This window comes from Phalacrocorax aristotelis, chromosome 3, assembly GCF_949628215.1.
Source record: "Phalacrocorax aristotelis chromosome 3, bGulAri2.1, whole genome shotgun sequence".
Lineage (NCBI taxonomy): Eukaryota > Metazoa > Chordata > Aves > Suliformes > Phalacrocoracidae > Phalacrocorax > Phalacrocorax aristotelis.
The window spans coordinates 103,714,869-103,737,511 of record NC_134278.1 but is presented as its reverse complement, the minus strand read 5'-3'; the positions used below and the strand labels follow the sequence as shown (position 1 = coordinate 103,737,511).

At 36.2% G+C, this 22,643-nt stretch overlaps 1 protein-coding gene across 4 annotated transcripts in view; it reads right to left on the bottom strand.

Moving 5' to 3' along the window:
• The window catches only part of GPATCH2 (G-patch domain containing 2), a 126,768-nt gene that overhangs the window by 102,185 nt on the left and 1,940 nt on the right, over positions 1-22,643 (bottom strand). For 3 of the 4 annotated variants that reach the window (XM_075088857.1, XM_075088856.1, XM_075088854.1), the window contains exons 2-5: positions 15,039-15,752; positions 9,835-9,896; positions 2,120-2,302; positions 944-1,023 (exon numbers count right to left, since the gene is read on the bottom strand). In XM_075088857.1, the coding sequence (XP_074944958.1) occupies positions 944-1,023; positions 2,120-2,302; positions 9,835-9,896; positions 15,039-15,752 (1,039 nt within the window). Of the gene's footprint in view, positions 1-943; positions 1,024-2,119; positions 2,303-9,834; positions 9,897-15,038; positions 15,753-21,023; positions 21,094-22,643 lie in introns of all 4 variants that reach the window. The other variant, XM_075088858.1, reaches the window with a different exon arrangement.

Here is a 22,643-nt window from a genome sequence, read left to right as displayed (position 1 = left end):
TATCATGCTGGGATATGTTTATTACACACTGCTAAGGTGTCTTCCACATCCTCCTCCTCTTCCAAACACTATTCTGATAAGAAAGGAATAGACTGCACTACAGTGAATACATTTTAGCTTAAAAAGTCAAGTCTTTCTCTTCATGCTCTCCTCCAAAGAACAAATTCTTAAAAACTCATTAGAGTCTTATTTTAGGAAAAAGCTATGTGGAAATCCAATTATTAGATTGTACAAAAATGAAAGTACAGTTGGATCTTTTTTCTTCACTTATAAATGTTACTCCTAGAGCTGAAGGCACAAAAACGATTCAAACATCTCATATGCTGTTGGAACAGACTGAGTGCAAAGGAATGCATGATGTCGATGACAGGTGCATCACTAACTTGTTTTTCATTTTTTGTATACACTTTTTCCCCTGACCGCACAGAATTCAACCAAGCAAAACAGAATAAAGGAGACATTTTTTCAAAGCAGACTTTTGGGAGAGTAAAAAAAAAACACCACCCAAAATCAGAATTGTACCATAATCCATCCTAGAATGCTTTCAGTATCAGAAAAACTTTAAATAACTCGTTTGATTTTCATTGTAAGAGGAGAGAAACATGTTTTCATATACACAAGATACATGCTGAAAAAGTTAAATAATGCCCCCCCAACCTTTTCCTTCACTCAGTTCAAAAATCAGTACTGAGAAAGAGTCTCAGACTGTTTCTGCCATTCAAGTACACACAAATAGCCTGTTACAATAGAATTGCAGTGGGAAGAGTCTAACTATTAAAAAAAGCAAACAAACAATATCAGGCAACAGTGGCACTGCAGTCTTACCATTCCATTACCCATCGACAACATTAGGAAACAAGCATGAGAGAAATGTGTTTTTTTTAAAAAAACCCCAAACTTCTAAGAACAGTGCACATTAGGTTGCAATAATAAAAGCACCTACCAATGCATTCTGGTTCCCTGAAGCCTTTTTTATGTTTCTTGCTGGCATTCCATGAAGATGACTAAATCTACCCTGGAAACCTACAAAAGAGGAGTTCGAATTGATTTAAGAATATTTCCTATGCCATATAACCAACAAAATTCACCATAACATACCAATCCATTAATCTGACTTCAGTTAAACAAAAACATCTTACTATTGTCAAACATTGTACTGGTAGAAACAAAGAGCACAGAAGGGGAAAAGTGAGAGAAAGGCTAAGTTGTCATGAAAATGAACATTACTGCAGATATTCTTACTGCCATCCTAGTTCTATGCAGTTGGCTGCATAAGCAGAGCATACTGAACTACAGTAGCAAAGTAATTTTTGCATCGCTTACAACTTCATTAGTAGTAGAAAATGTTACAATCTGGTGAATATGCACAGACCAAGTCCTCAGAAACAATTCCAAGCATCTGGAGAATAAGCCTCAAAAGAATTCAATGCATCCAGTGTGCAGAGTAGTTTAAAAGTGATTTGACCACTGCTCACATAAAAGATGTGTATTTGAATGTGAAAGGAGATCCTTGTGGCAGAGGGAAGCTAGAACAAGTATTTTTGGCAGCAAGCTGATGTCTGACAACTTTGATCTCAAGAGTGGGTTCCTAGCTGTACTAGTACAACTTACAACTGGATACACTGGATCCACAGTTGTCTAAATTATTTAAGAAAAAAGGAATTTTCTAAATTATAACCTCAATCCTCACTCTAAAGGAACCCTTCCCTCTTCTCCACAGACAGTACAGCCTGACCATAAAGAAAGCAAAGCAGATGTTCACACTGGTCTTCCCAGCCTCTGAATTAATGAACTACAGAAATCTAAACATTATCACAGAAGCTATGAACAAAATGGAATATAAAGACTTCCTTTAAGTAACGCTTAATAATTCTCAATGCAAACCTTGAGACAACAAATAAAAGAGTAGGCTATCAAAATGAGCCAAGTTTTATACTTTCTGACTTTTATAATAACTGACTTTTAATTATTTCTCTCTAACAATATCTTAAAAAATGAAATAGCTCAAGGAAACAAACTGGCAACTCCAAGATCTTGTCAACATTTTATATAATCCACAGAGATCTTTCTACTGTACCCAAGCGATTCCACAGTTTGCATTTGCTTGATTGTTACTTACCTCTCCTCCCTGAATGGGACATAAGAGGGAAAGTACCAGTTAAGATACTTTCAAAGACTTGATCAGGCAATTCTCTCTCCAGTTCTGTAGAGTCTTCTTGTTCCCACCATGGAATGACCCCCGTAATTCCACATGCTCCACCAGGTTCATTTTCATGAAACCAATCACTCTGCTCATCATCACCTGCATGAGGGCAGTATCCCCCAAACCCCCAAAAGAGAGGGAGGAGCAGAGAAGATAAAAATCTAATGTTACTATCAATAAACACTCTGACAGGACAATTATTTCTTTTGCTTTATAGCTGTGTAACAATTACTCGTATATCGCAGTTCTATTTGGAAAAATGTTTCTCAACAGCGTGACAAGCATTGCTATCAATGAAACCACATAAAATGTAATGTTTTAAAACCAATTTAATTTCAATAGTGAAAAACAATAATAAACTAGTTAATCCTTTGGCAATAACTGCAGGGAAATCCATTTAAGTTACTGCACTTTACATATTAACAAAAAACAAGCCTTAATCTCCTGCAGGGAATTAAAAGGTATAAAACTGTGAAACTAGTTCTTTGCAGCTGATAATGGTATATAATTAGCTTAATTTCATGATTTGTATGGCTAGTAAAAGGGGAAACAATCATGAACAGATGTGACTAAATTAAGTTAATCTGATTAAGTTCATTTAGAAATAAGTTTTGAAAAAGTTGATTTTAAATGAAAACTGACAGTATCATGTGATTGAGAATTATACTGCATTATACCACAAAGCTGGTCATTTTTACTGACAGTACTCATAGACGTAGTATTAAAATATCTGGATTTAAAGTCAAAAGTAAGACAAAACTGAAACTATAATCTTAAACTTAGCTCAAACACACTGGCAACTGAAAATAAATTGCTATGTTTGTTTTAAAATATGTTCTTTTATACAAACCAGGTAGCTTACAGAAGATCAGAAAATATCTTCATAAGACATGGCAAGTTTCCTTTGTTACTCCCAAAAGTTAGATTTCAAAAGGATGTGCTTTATATTGTAATTCTACTTCAAATTATCCAAACCATGCCTCACTACTTCTGACATTTCAATTTTTAACAAAGACACAAATGCAAGATTTATAAGACACAATTTTCAAGAACAACAAACATTCATGTAAAATTTCATTGTCACTCAAGCTCCAAATGGGAAAAATACAAACAACAAAAAAGCCAAGCCAAAATCTGAAGAAAAATAAAATTCAACACACTTTCTCCAAATAAATTGTTGCAATTAAAAGAATGCTTCAAGACCAAGCACAAGTGAAAGTGGCTGTAAACATTCATCAAGTAATTCAAGAAAACATAGAATAATTAAGGCCCCTCACTGGTCACTTGTAGGTGAAATGTGATAATCACTACTATCAGCAAAGTCAGCAGAGGCTAGAGAACAAACGTTTAGGTGGAGGAAGGAGAACATAGAGGTGGAAGGACATGCATATGTCCAAATAAGATTTAAGTTTCTTTACATTCCTGGTGCATTTCAGATGACTCTCCCTGCTAATTCTAATCCTCATTCATAGCTATGACATTTCACAGAGGGTTTCACCATTAATTCTATCCTCATTTTGTTACAGACAGGTATGGTTTCTTTGCAGGATGTCTAAGAGTACTGAACAGAAACAGTGGTGGTAGTGGAGGGAGAATCACACCCTTTCAATAGACTGACCTGTGTTTCGGAATTAAGTTTGAACTCTCCTATTTAGATTTTCCAAACTCTTACGAGGATAAGTTTTTCTGAATATTTTGTCATAAAATGAGAGCTCTAGATACCTTGACTAATAAGAAATACTATCAGGAACTCAGAAGTAGTCTTGTTCCACATAACTCAGCTATTAAATTAGGCAGTAAATTCTGAAACTGGGTTTCACCATCAGCTCAAGGACAGAAGTCTGTATGAGGTATGCAATGCAGTCTTGGAAAAAGACCTAGAATTTAAGACTGGGTTGGTGGACTGCAGGATAAGGCAAATAGTGGCTACAGAAGGAAACTAGTATCCTCGCTATATGCCCAAAAACAGTTCCTTGGGGAAAAATACAAAAATGACTTTTCCTTTCTGTGCAATAAGAATATTACTATGGTAAGCATCTATCCATTAAGACATCTTACCTGTTATGCTATTCTATGCTGCCCTAAGTACTGTTGCTTACCACCAAAGGTGGAATAAAGGACTTAAGATCTGAGCCTTGTAGGCTTTTCCCATATGACAGGAGAATCTAGGTATACCTGGCTTTTAGCTTGCTTGTCTGTGCGCTCTAAGCAAGTCTGAATCCTTTGACTATTTTCAATCATATTAGCACATTGAGGCAAGCATAAACATATTCATACTATTTTTATGCAGCTGAGAGCACCCACAGGCATTTTGTTTTCCAGTTGCTCCACCCTAAAGGAATGCCATTTTGAAAAAGGAATGCAGGGAAAACCACTGCATTTAATCAATTCCCAACCTCATAAGTATAAACAATATAACACAAAGGCCCCCACCCAGCTCAAGAGTTTGGTAACAAAATACTCGCATTTTAACCTACTTAATTTGCAGCTCTTGAACGGCAACACAGTATCCATAGCAAACATGAACTTATGAGAATTAAAAATTCAAAGCAGCATTTTTGTCTTCAAAATAGTCTGAAAGATTCATTACTCCATCATTTCCTCTTAGGGCTGCTGAACCTCTATTCAGCACAAGACTACAGCAAATTATCATATTCTTCCAAGCTACAGGAATGCCAAAACCACCTCCACATCTCCAAAAACTAATCTCTGAACCCATGCATTCTGCTAGCCACATATTTAAAATACAACAAACTTGTTTGTGGGTATGCTTCAAGGAACACGTCTTGGTACTGTGCTGATCTGTTACCTACCAACTTGCACACAGAGACCAATAGCACGTGGACTGTAAAATGCCCTGCAATGCTAGTCTCATTTCTATGACCAGTATACTTCTTTCTATGTAAAAAAACCACTGCTAACAGCTTTAATAATCATTTGGAGACATCAGAAGATTAACTATAACACATACAAGGAATTTCAGGGCAGCAGAAGCTTAAGTTACCCATCCGCAGAGGCACAGTGCATCTTGCTCTTTGGGCTCTACAGAGCCACCTGGGCAAAAGGGATAGCAGGGCGCCATTCAATTTAAGCGGCTAACTCTGATTCACACTTGAAAACTTCACATGAAGGCCTCCTCCCACCCCCACCATCCCATGTAATATCACACCCTGCTCTTGAGTAGGACTGTACAGGTGTGCTGTTAAAAAAAATGGGACCAAGAATATCATGTGATCTCAGCTTTATGTTCACCTCTAACATTGTGATCTGCATGCAATATTTAGGATTTCAACTATTCGGGTCATAAGGAACAACTTAACATTAGTTCTTTTTCACCTGTAAAGACTATAAACTAATGAGCCATAACAGTTCAAAACTGGTGTGATTACACTTAGCATTGCACATTCCATTTCTTTTATATATGGAGAACGGCACCCCAACACCTGCAGCTACTGAGACGCTTTACAAGGTCCAAATTAGTATCTTGCTAGAGAAGACAAAAGGATGGAATTCTCATACACTGAATCTGCAGTGGGTCATCTTCATAAAGGACACAGTAATGAAAATATATTTAATCATAAAGTAATGAACAGCTATCTTTAAAAGCTTAGCCACATCCACAGTGGAACTCTGACATTCCCTGACCTTCTCCTATTTTAACTGTTTAACACTTTATTAATATAATTTTCCTTCCTACTTGCTTAGATCTTAAAGGACATTTCAAGTGCTGCACGTCATGATTTAAGAGGTCTTAAGTCAAACTTCGAATTCCCCCAAGTGTACTAGTAGGTGCAGATGAACCAGGAATGCAGAATATAATGTTTTATTTGCCATACCCACACTATAAAATTCATTAAAGAATATACTTGCAATTTGACTTTTTCCCCCCCCAAAACAGCAATAATTAGTGTTTGAATAATGACACAATTTTGCTAACATTGTGTTGGAAACCTAACTTAGAAAGTGCCTTTTAACTTATAAAGTGCCTTTGTAAAGCGCACCTGTAAAGTGCCTTGAAACTGCAGGTGATCCTACTAGCTAGGCTTATCATAGAGTGGTATTATATATTGCAATGTAAGATTAGACCTTTTGTTTTGAAACTCCTCTTGCAAAAGTTTTCTACGCTGGGCATAACATTGCTTAGCATTAATTAATTAATTGTTAATAATTGCAGAAGGGCCATTTATGAGAATGCTATTAGGAACACAGGAAAGAGTAGGACGAAAAAGGAAAGTCACAAGGATTTCTGGAACATAAGCTCCAGCCACTGCTTGGATATTTCACTTTGTTGGCAGGCTCTCCCACCTCCATACTCAAGGGCTTGATACTTGCATAGGATTTTGGGTTTTTGCTAACTATATGAAACCTGACCCCAAAATTCACTAATATACAAAACTCTGAAAAAAATACAAGCCATAAGAATTCACTTGTGGTTTATTAATAGTTAGCAGTTAATAGTTAGCAGCTATCTTCATCACTGACTGTACCTGCACTGAGCATTTTCCATGACCTTTAAGCTTTTGCTGGCTAACTGTACAGGGTATGCAATGTTTCACAGAAGAAAAACATTTGCCACATTGGGACTGCAAAACACTGAGTACCAATTACTTCTGCCAGAAGGTAATATGATTGTGGAATAGAGCACAGCAAGAAAGCTGCTTTTGCCCTCTCACATGACCTAACATTAAGCACCTGGATAACTTAGAAAAGGAGGACAAGCGTGGCTAGGCTCAGATGAGGACTTCATGGGAACAAAACAAAACAAAAAAGCTATGAGACTGGAACAGAGGCAGGCTGGAAAGGAAAACGGTATAAAGGTTTTTAAAAATGTGTTAGATGGCACACCACATATTAGAAGTTGAACACAGGATTTTCAAGTCTCAGCAGTTTTCTTTTATCATAGCAATTGATAGCATTTAAAATATATTAGCAATTAACCCACTACTACCCCCAATTACAGCTACCCCGGTACATCTTGAATCAAATTATAGAAGTTGAAACTTTTCTGAGGGCCTGTGCACATAAGAATACAGTTACTGTAGTAGAATTTATTTCTGTTTCCTTTCTGAAACAATTTTGGAAAATATTAGAAGTTGCAAGGTCAGGCACTCCAAAGTTCAGAAATAAACACCCAACTATTTAACTGACTGGCCAACTGCTCAAAGAAATTGTTGCTTTAGATCACATTCTATTCTAGAATGTCTGTCTCATAGGATGACTATGCTTTTGAAATTAATTAGGGTTTTATAAAAAGTATTTGTCTGCAATAAATGAGATTCGGTTCTTAATCTCAGAGACACAAAATGAACAAATCTTGCCCTGGAGAACAGGATCCTCTTGTCCTCTGCTACCCGAACTTCTGAATGATGGCAGGCACATCATTTAAACCAAGTATTTCACCAGGCAGCATTAATCAATCTCTGGTTCTCCACTTGACTTAGCGGAAACCTGAAGTCAGAAGTGCAGAAAATTTGAACTACAAATGAGGTCAAGATGCTGATATTCTGAACATATATCCTGGACGAGGAACACTGGGAAGACAGGAATCAGTTTAGCTTTTAAAAACGGACAACAAGATCAGGCAGTTCTTCCCTTAACGTATTTTCATCCTGTCCTCTTCCAGCTTTGTTTCTCTCACCTAGGCTTTTCCTTTAATCAGATTTATTTTCTCCCTCCTTCACTCTTTTTAATTTTATGTGTGTCTCAGCTCAGCTATAAAGTAATTTACAGAGATAAAATAACCTCATCTTACTTTATAAGAGGAGTACAAAGATGAAAATTACTTGCATTTTCTTTGTGGGGGAGAATAAGTATTGCTAGAAAATAAACAATTTTTGTTTTGCGGTAGGATCTCTGGTAATACTTTCATGGAAGAGGCTTCACAAAACCAAAGCTTTAATGCACATCTAAGAATGTCTGAGAAGCAGTGTGAAGCTAACGGCCTTCTGTTCATGCCCACAAAATAGCTAGTTCAAAGTAGGGATTGAAAAAAAATAATCTTTTGTCCTGACAATATCCCTCTCAAGTTTAACTGTTGTTCTTTTTATTTATATTTCAGAATACTATCTCAGGTCTAACGCTTCCTGCTTGAAAATTACAATCAAACTCAATCAAGGTTCAAACATCAGACAGAAAAATAAGAATTACCGTTCTACAGTAAAGAACCAACACTAAAAAAGGTAACACCACACCACTGAAAGAACACTGTTGTTCACCAATCCCTCCCCTTTTCTCCTCCCACAAAATAGATAAGATAAACAGAAAGTAACTGAGACTTTTTCAACCATATTGTTCAAGATTTAAATAATTTAGTTCAGGCTATAAGGATAAAAATATTGATACATATATATATTGGAGGAATACTTCAAAAATGTATGTAATTATGAATTGTGGTAGGTCACATTACAAATAGAGAGGACGAAAGTTTTAAAAATTGCAAGTCAAAACAGGAAGTCCTATAGGAGTAATAGCAAATCTTTTTTCGTGTCTCACTGAAACACTTTTCACTGGAAGTTAAAAGATTGATCTAAACTTTCAGAGAGCCTAAATTCTTCAAGTTACTTCAAGCACAAGTTACTGTTGAGCAAGAAGGGTAACACTGCTGTTCTAAATCTGAAAAATCATCTCCTTACTGTAACACTACAATGGAAGATTAAAAAACACCAAAACCAGAAGAGGCTGAATTAGAGAAAGAAACCATTAGACACGAGAGAAAAAAAAAGAGAGAACATCCCTTTAACTTAGATCTGTGGAATGGGCCAGGAGTTTTCTTGCACACACTCAAGCAGTCTGTGGCAAAATGCATAAGAAAATAGCCTCCACTACCATTAACTTAAAATCACCAACAGAAAAGCAAGTCTTAATGACCCGAGAGACTATTTTGCCTCATTTTTGTATACTGTCAAACCCAGTGATTTCCTAGTCCATAAACTGGGCACTAAGATGCTAGCATAATACAGGTAAATGCGTTGCACTTAAAGATGGCAATAAACACTAAAGCTGAAGGAAAAGAAAAGTTATACTTCCATCCTCCATAGTTTTATCACATAAGAACACGTGAGAGCATCATGCATACTGAAGGAAAATTTGGAATCTTCATTGCATTTTAGATTAAAGAAAAAAATTTTCAGAGGGGAGAGATTTTAAACAGCATACATCCTCTAATCTCAATCTTAGACTGCTGAAGAAGTAATTTCTTTGAAACTACTTTTCAAACAAACTACTGAATGAAAAAGAACTATAAAATTCTGCCATATCAATTTGGAAGAAAAGAAAAATGGGACCTCAAAAAATAGCTTGAGAAGCAGTGCTATGATCAGTGTGTCCTGTCTGAAAATTGGAGCAGTGGAAGAATTAAAACTTTGTAATATAATAAACTTGCAACTTGAGCATCTTCAAAAGATTATGTATACTGAGACTGCTTCTCAACACAGCTTTTGACTAAGTCACAGATTCAGGATACCCTCTGGTAACATTTCAAAAAAAATCCATAAAGAAAGCTATACTTCCACTCATTAAAATACTAATAGCAACTGAAATATAGTAATTAACCTACGGAATAACTTGTAACGCTTACAGAATTTCAACTGATGTGGTTTGAGGGGTGGAGAAGGGAAAGATTGTTTCAATACCTTGTCTTCCCTCATCATTGGTAAACAAACCAGCATCGCTGCTGCTCAGACTGCTGGATTCACTGTAATAAGAGAAAGAAAGAAACACATCAAAAGAACAATTGATCTTTCAGTCGTAAAATTTTAAGGAGACAAGGCTGTGCTCAAATTGAACTTAAGCCCAACAAATATCGGAAAGAAAATAGGATGATTTTTTTTTTAATCAAACTGCAAATATCCTAGTTCCATTAACTACAAAGCATATTATTTTTGGCACATAAAACCACGGGAATCTAATGGTACCCTGACAGTAAGCCAGATGTGACTGCAACGAGGTGCTGACACAATTGATGCATTTTATTATCCGCTTCCATCAAATGCTCACTGCTTCCTTCTTATGCTGTGCAATTCAGCTTGATCCTGGAACACCACTGCTCAATAAAATAGGAAAAGTCTCAATCAAAAGCAGCCTAAGCCTTCCTTCAGCACATGAAATATAAAAGTCTGAAAATCAAATTACCTTTCTAAACATCATTTGCAAGTGTTCTGGAAAAGACACAGCTTAAGGTTTCACGACATACTACTTGGGAAGAAAGAAAAAAGTTTATAACAAAGGCAGCCAATTAAATCAAAATAAAGGTCACCCTGAAGAAAGTAAGTATGATCAATGATCACATCATCAACAAAAAAAGGAAGGTAGAGTTTACTTTTCTGTGGCTTCCATCATGGCCTTAAAATTAGAAGGTGTGTATACAACATGCACACACACCTCTCTAAATTGAAAGACATTAATAGGTAAACTATTTTGTTCTTTGCTGCATACACATTGTTAAAAACGATATTCCACGTATCTGTAAGTAGTAAAACAGAATTGTCTTTTAATAACACAGATCACAATTTGGTGAGTTTCATAGAAAAGGATTTTGTAAGCCATTTATTTCATTTTTTGACAATAGAGTAGCTCTGCTAAGGAAGTAATATTCTCACCAAAATTTGATCACATTTTCCTTACAGTGAGACATACAACAATTTAAAAAGAAAAACTCTCTTCAGTTCACCACACAAATTCAAGTACAGGTTATAAATACTACAGCTACTCTCAATGTTCCATACAAGCTATAAGAACTTGAGATCTGTTTACCTTTCTATACTTATTAATATTAAATGGATAATTGGTTTCAAATATTTTTAGTTACTCTCTACTAATAAATTAGTTTTACTTTTGTTCCTAAATAACTAGTGATCTTTGGAAAATGATTTCCTTTTAAATGTTAATCTTTCACAAAAATAAGCCTCCATTTTTTTAAAGCTGGTAATATGAGTTACATAAAATTAGTCCAATTTGTGTTTAATTATAAGCATATATTTGGTTTTTGTATCTTCCTTCAGGAGGATTTGAAACACAATATGGTATCAGGGACAGAAAGCAGTGATTTTTTTTTAAAGAAATATATACACACACAGATCTCTGTGTTTGAAGATTAAGTTTTCTTAACCTTTGCCAATACTTCTGCTTATCCATATTTTTACTGTATAAGCAATACTTATACCATCTTTTATACATAATATAATCAGAACAGACTTAAGCACTTGCACAACTGCCCTAAGCAGAAGAAAGATGACAGGCATGCAATGAGAATAGAACCCTCTTTCATCAGGGAGACCAAAACTTGAACTTCCTAGCAGTGCAAATCCTAGTAACTCCTTTTAGCAAGCATCCCATCCTCACGTTACTTACAACATAGATGGCTTTACTGTCTTACATGTCATTGTGCACAATTTTACATCACACATATTAAAGAAAAACCATGCCCTTTGCATAGATTCTTCCTATCCATTTATTATTTAATTGTACTTTTTAAAAATGAAAGTTAGGAAATCCTTTCAACCCTAGTACTTCAGCCACTTTCCTCACCAAAATATCCAATTTTGAGAACAGTACCCTTCCTTTTTTCAAATGTTATTTTAATTGTGCAATAAATCTTGCTGAAGGACTAGCCAGTTCATGAAAACACAACCACTTGAAATTTTTGAAATTACACATAATAATGTTTGTGTTTTAAAAAAAATCAGACCATAACACTGGTATATCCATGGCAGCCACAGTGTTCATTCTCCTCAGACCACAGTCAACTAGGGTAGGGATTACAGCTGAGATAATTGCTACATGGCAGTCACTTCACTGAATAAATTCAAAACCTCTGGAATTAATACCATAATACCCAAGTACAAGAAAGTTGTTATGATAGAATTTATTTCCAGTTTTAATATAATTTTGCACGGTATATTGCTAATTCCTTTGCTTTGGAATGAGAATTCTGCTCCCAGCAAGACTTCCATGAAAAAGAAAAAAGCCACAGATTCTTTTTAGTCCTATAGAACAGGATACGCAAGCAAAAACTTGGAAGGAATGGCTCTGCCATCCAAAATGCTTTCACAGCTTTATTTATACATTTGTGGAAACAAAGAAGAAATAAGTTTTATTATTAGTTACTATTACTAGTAAACCATCTCATACCTTGGTTTCATATGAGACTCTTGAACTTCATTCACTAACAAAGCCTGTCTCCAAGAACTGAGCAGCCACTGACTTGCACTGACTGGCAGGCTGGTGGGTCGCATCTCTGGCGTTATTAAATGTCTTCATTTCACCGCTGCTCTCTTTCAAAGGGGCAATTGAGATTTCTCATCTTTAGTCACTTAAAATGCAAACAATCACCAAAGTTTGCAGGAATTAAATATCATCCAGAACTCCATGCACTGGCAAATTTGGCTGAAACTGGCCAAGAAGCTAAGCATTGAGGATAAGGGAGAATGAACAAATGGCAGGCTCTGATCATGAACATCTCATTTGTAATGCTCAAAATCAACCTCACAGGAATTCATCATCAGGATTATTTAGAAGCTGACATTTTAAGAGCTTGAAGACCCCTACTACTAGAGCTGAATACTGCACTTAAAGGGTTATTGTTGTGTTTGGTTTTTGAACACACGCAGATAAAAGACTACAAAAGAAGTGTCACTTAGCATTTTTAATGTGCACTTTAAATATGTACATTATTTTAATTTCATGTATCTACTGAAAACGTCTCACCAGTTTTAGATCCAAGCAATTTGACTCCCATTAAACATTATTGTCTTTTGTTTTTAAAAACTGAGCTTCTAAAAAAAATCCTTTTTGAATAAACTGCGTGCACAAAAATGTAAAAGTTAGAGAAGCTTTGTATACTTTCTGTTTTTCTTCTTCCAACAAGTGTTGCTGAAGCCTGAGTCTTACTCAAGATGCTTTGTTATCTCTCCATATCTTGTGCAATCTCACAAAACTCATGTTCCCGTTTAAAATCTCAGCTTTTACTTTGAGAACATATTCTTTGGAACAGAGTTTGGTAGTTGTTTCTGATTCTTCTGGCTAAATGATCCCAAACAATAGAGGCACTATTGCAGTTAAGTAAAGCTAGTTTAAAACCAGTTAAAATTGTTCATGTACAAAATATTCAGATACTGTATGCACCCAAGAGGCTTATATGGTGGACTTCTAATTACATTACGGAATGCAAGTTCTCCAATTCAGTGGTTTCCAAGCCTTTTGGTATAGATGACCACTGTAGGAAATTTGGTAGAATGACAGACCACCACTCAACCACGTGCCTGAGCAGAAAACACTATGAAGACGAGAATGGTTTTAAAGGCCATTTATTGGGGCCGAAGACACAGATTTGAAGTACGATTTGAAAAATGATAGCATTTGGTGTAAGAAAACAAACCATTTTGAAGAGGAAGATTAGTTTTTAAATCAATAACATTTCTTTGGTGAAAAAATAAAAATATATTCAGACTGACCTGGAAGTAGCACAGTTTGGGAAGTCTACAAGAGGATTATTGTATTAATCACACTTTCTCCATCTAGAAATTAGCTACAGAATTTTTGAGTTGGAGAACTGTTACCCTTGTAGCGTAACAAAATCTTTTATAAATAAAAAAGTGACAAGAATATGGCAGATGATAAAATATGCAATGGTTCCTAGCTCTAAGGAAATTTTTAACTCTCTCTCTTTAGGTACCGAACTTGGGGGAACAGAGTCCCAGTGTCATTTCTAAAGGCTTCCTGACAACACACACTCCTGTCTTGCATGCCGAAATGAGATGTCTGAAGTTAAACTTCAGACTGCCTCCTGGAGGCAGTCCTCCAGCTCCAGCTGCCCTGGAGGACTGTTTCTGCTCTAGTAGTTAAGACATTAGTAACTGGAATTAGTTACTTACCAATACTGCTGTTATTACAGTAACCAATCTGTCTGCTCTGGTCAAAACCCCTGGGTATTCTCTGCATCAAAAGTCTACCTCTCCAGTAAGGAAGAGTCTTAACAGCTTATAGATAAAATGCCTACAAAAAAAACCCAGGGACACTAGTGCTGACAAGCAACTGACCAAAATTATGTATTTTAATATGAGTCTTTCTTGTTGACAGTCCTGCATTCAGAACCAGACACGTGGGATAAACATAATCAAGCTTACCAGGCCCTGCAGTACAGTGGAAAAATGACTTACACCTTACTGTGTTGTCAAAACAGTACTTTGGAAACAATTACCATTGTAGTATGACTGCTGTCTGGAATGGATGGATGAGGTATACTGCCAAAGGGTCATCATTCCCCCATTTTTCTAATGGTAAGCTCAGGTGTTTCTGAACTGTAAATTGGTTTTTGCATTTCATAAGTGATGTATATCCTTGGCAACCTGCAGACTTTTTATGCCCATGACACATAAGAACATACTGTCTAAATGGTGACTCTAAACACTGACAACCTTTCTGATGAATAGAGATAACAACCAAAACACCAATGTCTAGAAATTGGAAGAAAACCTTAATTTTTGTCTCAGAACTGTCACCAGTTGAAATACCCAGGAAAAAAACATATAATTTGTATATTCTGCATTTCTTAATCTTGAAACAATTAGAATGTATTATTTCAATAAACTTTTCTCCGATACTCCTCTGCTACATGATTCTCTATTTAATGCTGAATTCCTTAACCTAAGAACTCATATATATTAAAAATAGTAGACTTTAAAAAAAAAGATTAAGACTAAGTTGTTAAAACAGATGCTATTGATGCTAGCATTTTAACTCTGGAATTAAAGAAAAATCCAAAGACTCCCAATACCAGCAACAGTAATAAAAGCAAATATTATCCAAAGTTTCTGTAAAAAGGAAGAGAAAGAATAACCTGTCACTCATGTTCTCATCTGAGCCTTTTTGCTCCTCATACTCCATTTTGTCCTTATTTGCTTGGTTCAGTTCTTCATTTTCTATAACTACTCCTTCATCTAAGATTTCCGGTCCTTGTCGAGCTGCAGCTACTTTTCTTTTTTTCACTTTGCTCTTAGCAAACTCTTGGTGTTGATATGATTTATTGTCATTGTCCATTTCTTGATCTCTGCTGTTATCCTGCTGTTGAGTGATTGTCAGTGCATTAGAGACTTCTGATGGCAGATCTATTGCCATCCGTTTTACCTTTCTTCTCCTGCGCAAAGTTCTGTTTCCCAAACTGTCAACAGCCAAATCTGGTTCATGCCACAGAGGTCTTTTGCCTCTAATGTTATTCAAGTTTGAGGAAGGCCTACGTTTAGCAACCAACAACTGGTCATCAGAGTCACTGTGGTCTTTCTTATTAGCATGATTCTCCCTGTAGTCTTTGCTTGATTCTTCTAAACTGGAATCAGAACCCTCACTTAAGCAGTGACCAGTCTCCCAGGGATGATGGGTGGTAAATGAACGTCTTTTTCGTCCCCTCCTTTTCCTTGCCTGTCGCTTTAGAAGACAAGACACACTTCGAGAATGATCTCCAGTATCAGCAAAACCTCCTCTGGCTTGCTCTGAACTTTCTTCCAGTGCTGAGACTAGATCGTGAACCAGCTCCTCCATAGTCCTACTGAAATGCCTATATATTTCAAGAAAAAACACAACACAGAGGAAGACAACATATGAATCTGAAATGTTAAGCATAAACTCGATAACAATTTTACCTGCCAAATTAATTTTACTCACTTTAGTCAGGGTAGTCTTAATGTCCATCCTATAAAGATTATTTTATTTCTGCTGAGAGAGAAAGCCTTGCCAACCAGTCCTATGCAATTTGTAACACATAAGCATACGTTCCTTTTAAAAAGTATCTTCCCAAATTTCTGTCTTGGAAAGAAAAGTGGTCTGTGGTTTTTTCCCCCAGTTGTTTTTGACCTTGCTATTATTGTTTGGTTTTAACTCACCTCATCACACTTCTGTTTTTCAGGGATTCCGCATGGCCAGAACATCAAAGACCATTCACTCTAACTGCAGTTAGGGAGCGCATTTTAAATATATGAACGGGAAAGGAAATACATAGTATTCCTCCTTGACAGTACGTTACGGAGTTCTGTTTAAGAGTTGTCATTAGGATAAAATATTTTTAAGGATAATTATGTCTTGATGGTACCTAAATGCCAAAATGCAGTTAAGACAGTAGTTCTTTGAAAAAAAGTCATATATTATCAAACAGTGACTAATTCTGTCTTTCCAGATGGCTGATATCTGTTTGATTTTTTTAAAATATTGGTTCAGTGGAGTGATATTAAGTTGAGAGAATACCCTGCTACAGGTAATTCTAGAGTATTAAATGCAGTTTCCCACCACATGTAGGCACTCACATTTATAGAATCACACACTTACATGTAAGGAAAAATATCCCTAAACATACACAGTGTCTGATTAAGGCCTTATCCTTTTAAAAGTTTTGCTCCTTCCTCCTCAAGTTTCACTAGCATTTAGCATGTTTTTAACTCAGTGTGCTTCGGTAAGTTCACCCATATTCACATGAACATAATTACAAAAAAGAGAAAACATTAAATGATTGCTGCTGAACTCTAACCCTTCTCTGAAGGCTGTGAACCCTCTCTGTAAACACAGCAATCATTCTCACATCAAAGCATCAGACGACCCCTTTCATTGAGGTAACACAGAGAATAATGTTCATGCTCTTTACTACATTACACCAACTGATAAATATGGAAGACAATCAGTAAATTATGTAGAGGATGTTTAAAGGCAAGACACTTCACTTTGTTTTCCAGTATAAATTGATGGAGGAATGAATAAATGATTTTCTACCCATACTGGCGGAGTTGTAGATGTGGACACATAAAACACAGAAAATCTACACACATAGAGCACAGGTTCCCCCTCCGATTTACCATAAACTCCAATCTTAAAGGTACTTACTAGTGATGGCTGAATGGACAGTCACAACCATTAAGTACACAAATTTTAAGCATTAATGGGGGAACTGAACAGCATGTTTATGAAGAAATCCAAGCTCGTAATGAAATATCTTACCTAAAGAAATTATATATTCTCCTTTTAAACCATTTTCAGAAGTCTTAAACATTTCAGTTGCAAGACCACCAAACGCACAGAGTGTGGTAGAAACACAAGCTCATTTTGAATTCCTGAAACTACTGTCACTAGCATTTATTTATCATACCTCTTTTCTACCCTGCTGTAATCTCTAGTCCTATTACTCCCTCTTAACATTTACTTTTGTCCTTAGCAGAGCAGAATCGTCATATCTTCTAAGGGGTGAGACAGCTCTGGAAGAATGTTACCCTTCTTTATCCATTTGGTTCACAAGAATAAAAACCTCCAAAAATCACACAAAAATAGTTCTCAGAAGCAAGAGAAGCAATACAGTAGGAAAAGCATTCAAATGAAGCAACAATTTTTTGAAAATTCAGAGCGAAAGAGGAAAGTGGAAGCCAATTAACCTAGAATTTACTTCAAGAGATGTGTAGCATCCAAATGATTTAAAACATTCTTTCAGTTTTCAAAGTTTCAATTACTGTGGAGGGATTTGGGGGGGGAGGGGTGTGGCGGGGGGGTTGCCTGATTTTTGCTTGTTTTTTTGTTTGTGCAGTAGGAATTTCAGACACCAGTAGAGGCAAGGCCAGGTATATTTGTACAAGGTTTCTATGCATGATGCTTAAACAGATATATTAACCCACTTTTCTTAGTAGCTATAACTGCACAATGGGGAGGGCACTAGCCCCTTTAGCCTTATTGTTAAACACCCATGAAGACAGCTATCCTCGCAGATGCGCATATCAGAAGTGAGATGCCCTTGAGATTTAAGGGGCTTTCTAATGCTTCTGCACTAATATACAGGAGCTATAAGACTCAAATTCCAGTACATTATTTGTGTTAATCTGAGACATCAACTCCCATCCAGCTGCCTGCCCAGCCCTTCTGTCACAGGCTTTCACATTAATAGCAAACTGGCAGAAGTAGAGGTGCACCAAAAACTGAACTAGTAGGCTTATACCTACATTCAGCTTTAAAAACAAACAGGCTTCTGCTAACATGCCAGAATATGAACTAGCATATATACTCTCTTGCAGCCCATTCTGCTACCCGCCCTGCAGCACAAAGTAAAAGGGAAAGAAAAGACAGGGACACTAATGTCTTACACCACAGTCCAGGATTAATTTCAATCCAATTCAGTACCCCTAATCCATATGGATAACCATATCACTAAAATCAATGTCACTCCTAAAGTGGACATACCAATTTACTCCAGATAATGGCATAAGTATGGTGGTAAAGTTGCCTTAGTTCTGTGAAATACTTCAAGATCAAACACAATATAACCAGCTTGGATTTATACATCTGATCTAAACTTGCCTTGAATTCCCCCAAAATACTGTCAATTTATCTTTTGATCTGGCACCATCTGCAACTCAAGAAGAGGGAACACACTTAAATGTTTTTGAAGTAAAGGGATAACATGATTCTTAAAAGGCCCTGAGCAGTAACGTACTTACTTTCCATCAGACTACAACTTTGAATCTTATGCACTTCTGCAATTAATCTTCTCTACTGAGTATCAGGTCTCTTGCAACTCCTGAACTAAGATCTGTACAGGGTGCCAACCTTGTTTACCCTAAAAATTACAGCCATGATCTCATATATAATATAATTGTATCCTAATCACATTACTTCTTGGACAGATCAGACAAATTAATATTATAATTACTACAACACGTTTCCTCAGGATGATTATGAGAATTACTTGATCTATTTGGGACACTGGAAACTCCTCTGTAATAGACTGAGGATACAATACACGCATTACTGCAGCTTTTTATTCACATTGCACATTCAACATGCCAGTGTTCCACATTGAAACTCCTTCTCCTGAAAACCAAAGACATCTCTTTTGATTAATTTTATTGGAGCTCTCATTTCTCTTACTATAATTGAAGAAAAAAAATGGCAACAACAACTAGATAGAACAAGTATAGTTAATGCTATTACAGCATTTTTTATCAATCTCAGTTTTGCAACTTTGTCCATTGCTCACAGCCAGCTGTCAAGCTTGTATTCCAAACCTATGAAGCAATTTTAATTATCACTGCAGATGTTACTGTAACAAAAATGTGTGCATTTGAGATAGGTTGAAAAATAACTACAAGAAATATTAAAGACATCACCAGTTAGTATCAATTGCATTCAGTAAGGTGAGAAATTTCAAAGGTTATAATAAGGAATGTAGAATAACATATTGAGGTACATAAAATATTAAGTTGAGCCATAGCTTAGTATGACTCACATAAGGCTATAAAAATGCTGTTACAGCAACAGCCCACAGCTAGCAATAAACTGTAATGTCTTTACTAGGAGAAGATTCTACTTTACTATAAGAAAATCTAGTTTGCCTACACTGACCTTTACATTTATCTGAAGCAATTCTAGCATAGTTCACCAAAGGCTGACCCAGTTCCTCTCTAACCCTTACCAAAGCAGCACATAAAAGTACTGTTGCAGGAAACAGTGTAACTGCTTTCACCTACTCCAAAACAGTTCACGCAGCTTGTGTTCAGCATTAATATTCATACTGAAACTCCTAACAGAAATAATAGGCACTTGCTTTTTCAGTGAAAATCAAGTATCATTTCTGTTCACTACCCTGCTAAAGCATGTAACATTGTAGAGCTTTGACTGTTCACAAAATATTTAACAAACACACACTGACAGGAAAGCTCATTTTGTTGCACAACTTGTAAGGAAAGGCAATATCTTTTACTAAACTGACAGCCATTTACATTTACTTTCTAATTCTATACCTTCTCCTGTTAAATATATATAGGGTTTATTGCAGCTAAAGTTACACTGCATCTGTGTCTCATCAATTCTGAAAGAACCATGATTTTTGCTGCCTTCACAACCTGCCTTGTGAGTGCTTGTAAGAGCACAAGGGGAAAAAAAAAAAAATCAAGTAGTTCCTTGAACACCAGGATTATAAAACCTGACTTTCTACAACCTTTTCCCGTACAGGTTCTCTGATGTCTTGTAACACAGCTGTACTCACACTGTAAGTTTGAAAGCCATTTCTCCACCTCAGAAGTTATTTTCACAAAGCCTTAGAAACATAAGTGTTGAAGACCTCTCCTTTATCGATGAAAGTGACTGAAATTTGGATTTAACAGATTCACAAAAAGAGAACTGTCATGGTTCTTGGGATACACAAAGGGGAAAGCAAAACAGAGCAACACTACTTAGTTGAAAGTACTAAATAGCTAGCAGGATACTACAGTAGATGAGGGGATAACTGATAAACCTGTGTTATGGAGAAGCTTATGGTATACATCAGAGACAGACGTTGTGCCTAGGTTATTTAAACTCGCTGTCATCAAATGGCCATCACCAAAAGGAGGACACAAAGCATCCAGTTGCATGTCCACACCCATTTATGTCCTTAGGCACTGTCTGCTGGACACCAGGTACAGAAAACTACACAACAATGAAAACGCACTCTACCCCATACCAACCATTGCTGCAGGGTATAACAGCTGCCTATCGAGCTACAGAGAATCCCCGTACTCCTCCACTTCAGAGGGTCCTGCCCAGTGCTTCCTGTAAAGACTAAGAGCCAACACACAGGCAACACATTCAGAGTATATCTGACATGCAGACCAAAGAAACTTAATACAAATGTAATTGTCATATTATAAAATTCAAAAATGTAACAGTGTCAGAACAGAAACTTACAGAAATTAAATGTCAGAAAACATAACTATTCTGAGTTTCATATAAGATAGTGTGAACAGCTACAAGAATTGAGGACTCGAGACAAGTCAGGATACTACGCTGGAGCACATCTATATCTGAAAACGGAAGAACAAACCTGAAATCCCAGGCTATTTCTCATCTTCAAGGTATGCCAACTCTCCTTTTTTGCAGTCAGTTATGTGTGTCTATAAATCAGTTTCACAAAACAACAAAAGTATAGGGAGAGTTTAAAAACAAATGAAAATTTATCGAAGTCATTGTTCTACAATTAAAGACATAGTTACTACACTTGCTGTAAATATCTATGAATTCTTTTTTTATATCAAATTTCAGCTCCCATACGTTTATTTGTATACCATTACTAGCAACATTTTATTCCCCCAATCATGTACTACACATTAATTCTAGGTCCCAACTCTGTATTTGAGAAACTTCTTTAGATAAGTTTTTGAATTCCCTAACACTTGTCGCATACAGGAAGAAGTTATTAGTATTTGAGGAATGATGGAATTTTAGCTGATTACATCACTGATCCCCCCAAAAATTAGGGCCAAACTTGCAATAAGAACATCTGACTTTCCTACAACCGCTGTTTATCTCAGAAGGCACAACAACAAATGCTATCAACTCTACCCATATTTAACAGTGAGAAAGTGTTCAGTACAGAGCAATAGTATACAGTCAGAAAGATGCTGACATGAACTGCATTTAATAAGGTGCTAACACAAATGAATTTGTCAGCCAGAAATAAGATTTGGAGAAATTTATCATGAGAGGTAGCAATTCTTGCAATCCCACTGCTGCCATTCACTGATATGCTTGCCCTTTTCAGAAGCATGACTTCATTAATTAATTGTCAAGGTACAGAATCACATAAGCTATCGTACAATGGTAATACGTTATAGCACCAAAGTCATTATCAAAAGAATCAGTGTCCAGTACACAAAATGCAAACGATTCCTAAATTTTCACATGTATTCACAATATAAATGAAAAACATTAAGCTTCAGAAGAGCTTTACCACCCAAAGTGAACACACTTACTCTGTGGCTGTTCAGAGTCTATTCACTTCTTTAGAGTCTTAATATTTTTAGAAAGCACAAGTTCTTGATTTTCTACATCAAGCAGATGACATAAAATATTTTTCTGCATTTCACTCAAATGGGTTTCCTTTAATGGAGAGCTTCTAAAATAGCTTACAAGGATAAGATAGGGACCATGGCACTGACGAGTAGTCAAATTTTTAATAGATCTTCCTTCAGAACTGCTAAACTAACAGTCCTATAGATAAGATCTCAATAATTCTCTCTGTACTGAATTCCTCTGGGTAGTGTATTTGCACAAGCAAAATCATTACTGTCTGATGACAATTACATAAGAATATGCCACATTCCCACAGCCTGTGTTGCTGAACTCTATTTTTAAACCCTCTGGAACTAAATTACTTTATGTGGACACAAAATAGTAAGATGTAAAGACAAGTGACAGGTTAAGTATGTAATGAAAACTTTCCCAGAGTACAGATACAAGTTTGGAATGTCTTAGGCAGCGTTTCTACTATATGCAGCATTAATACTGAAATAAAAATACTTCTGCCACCAGAGCATACCTCATTCACTGAAACGTTCTGAATTACACCAAGTTACATTTACACCAGGGAAATTCACATGACTAGCAATACCAGCAAACTTCTTCTAGCAAAGATATATATTCTGGGCAAATAAAATCCCTCTTT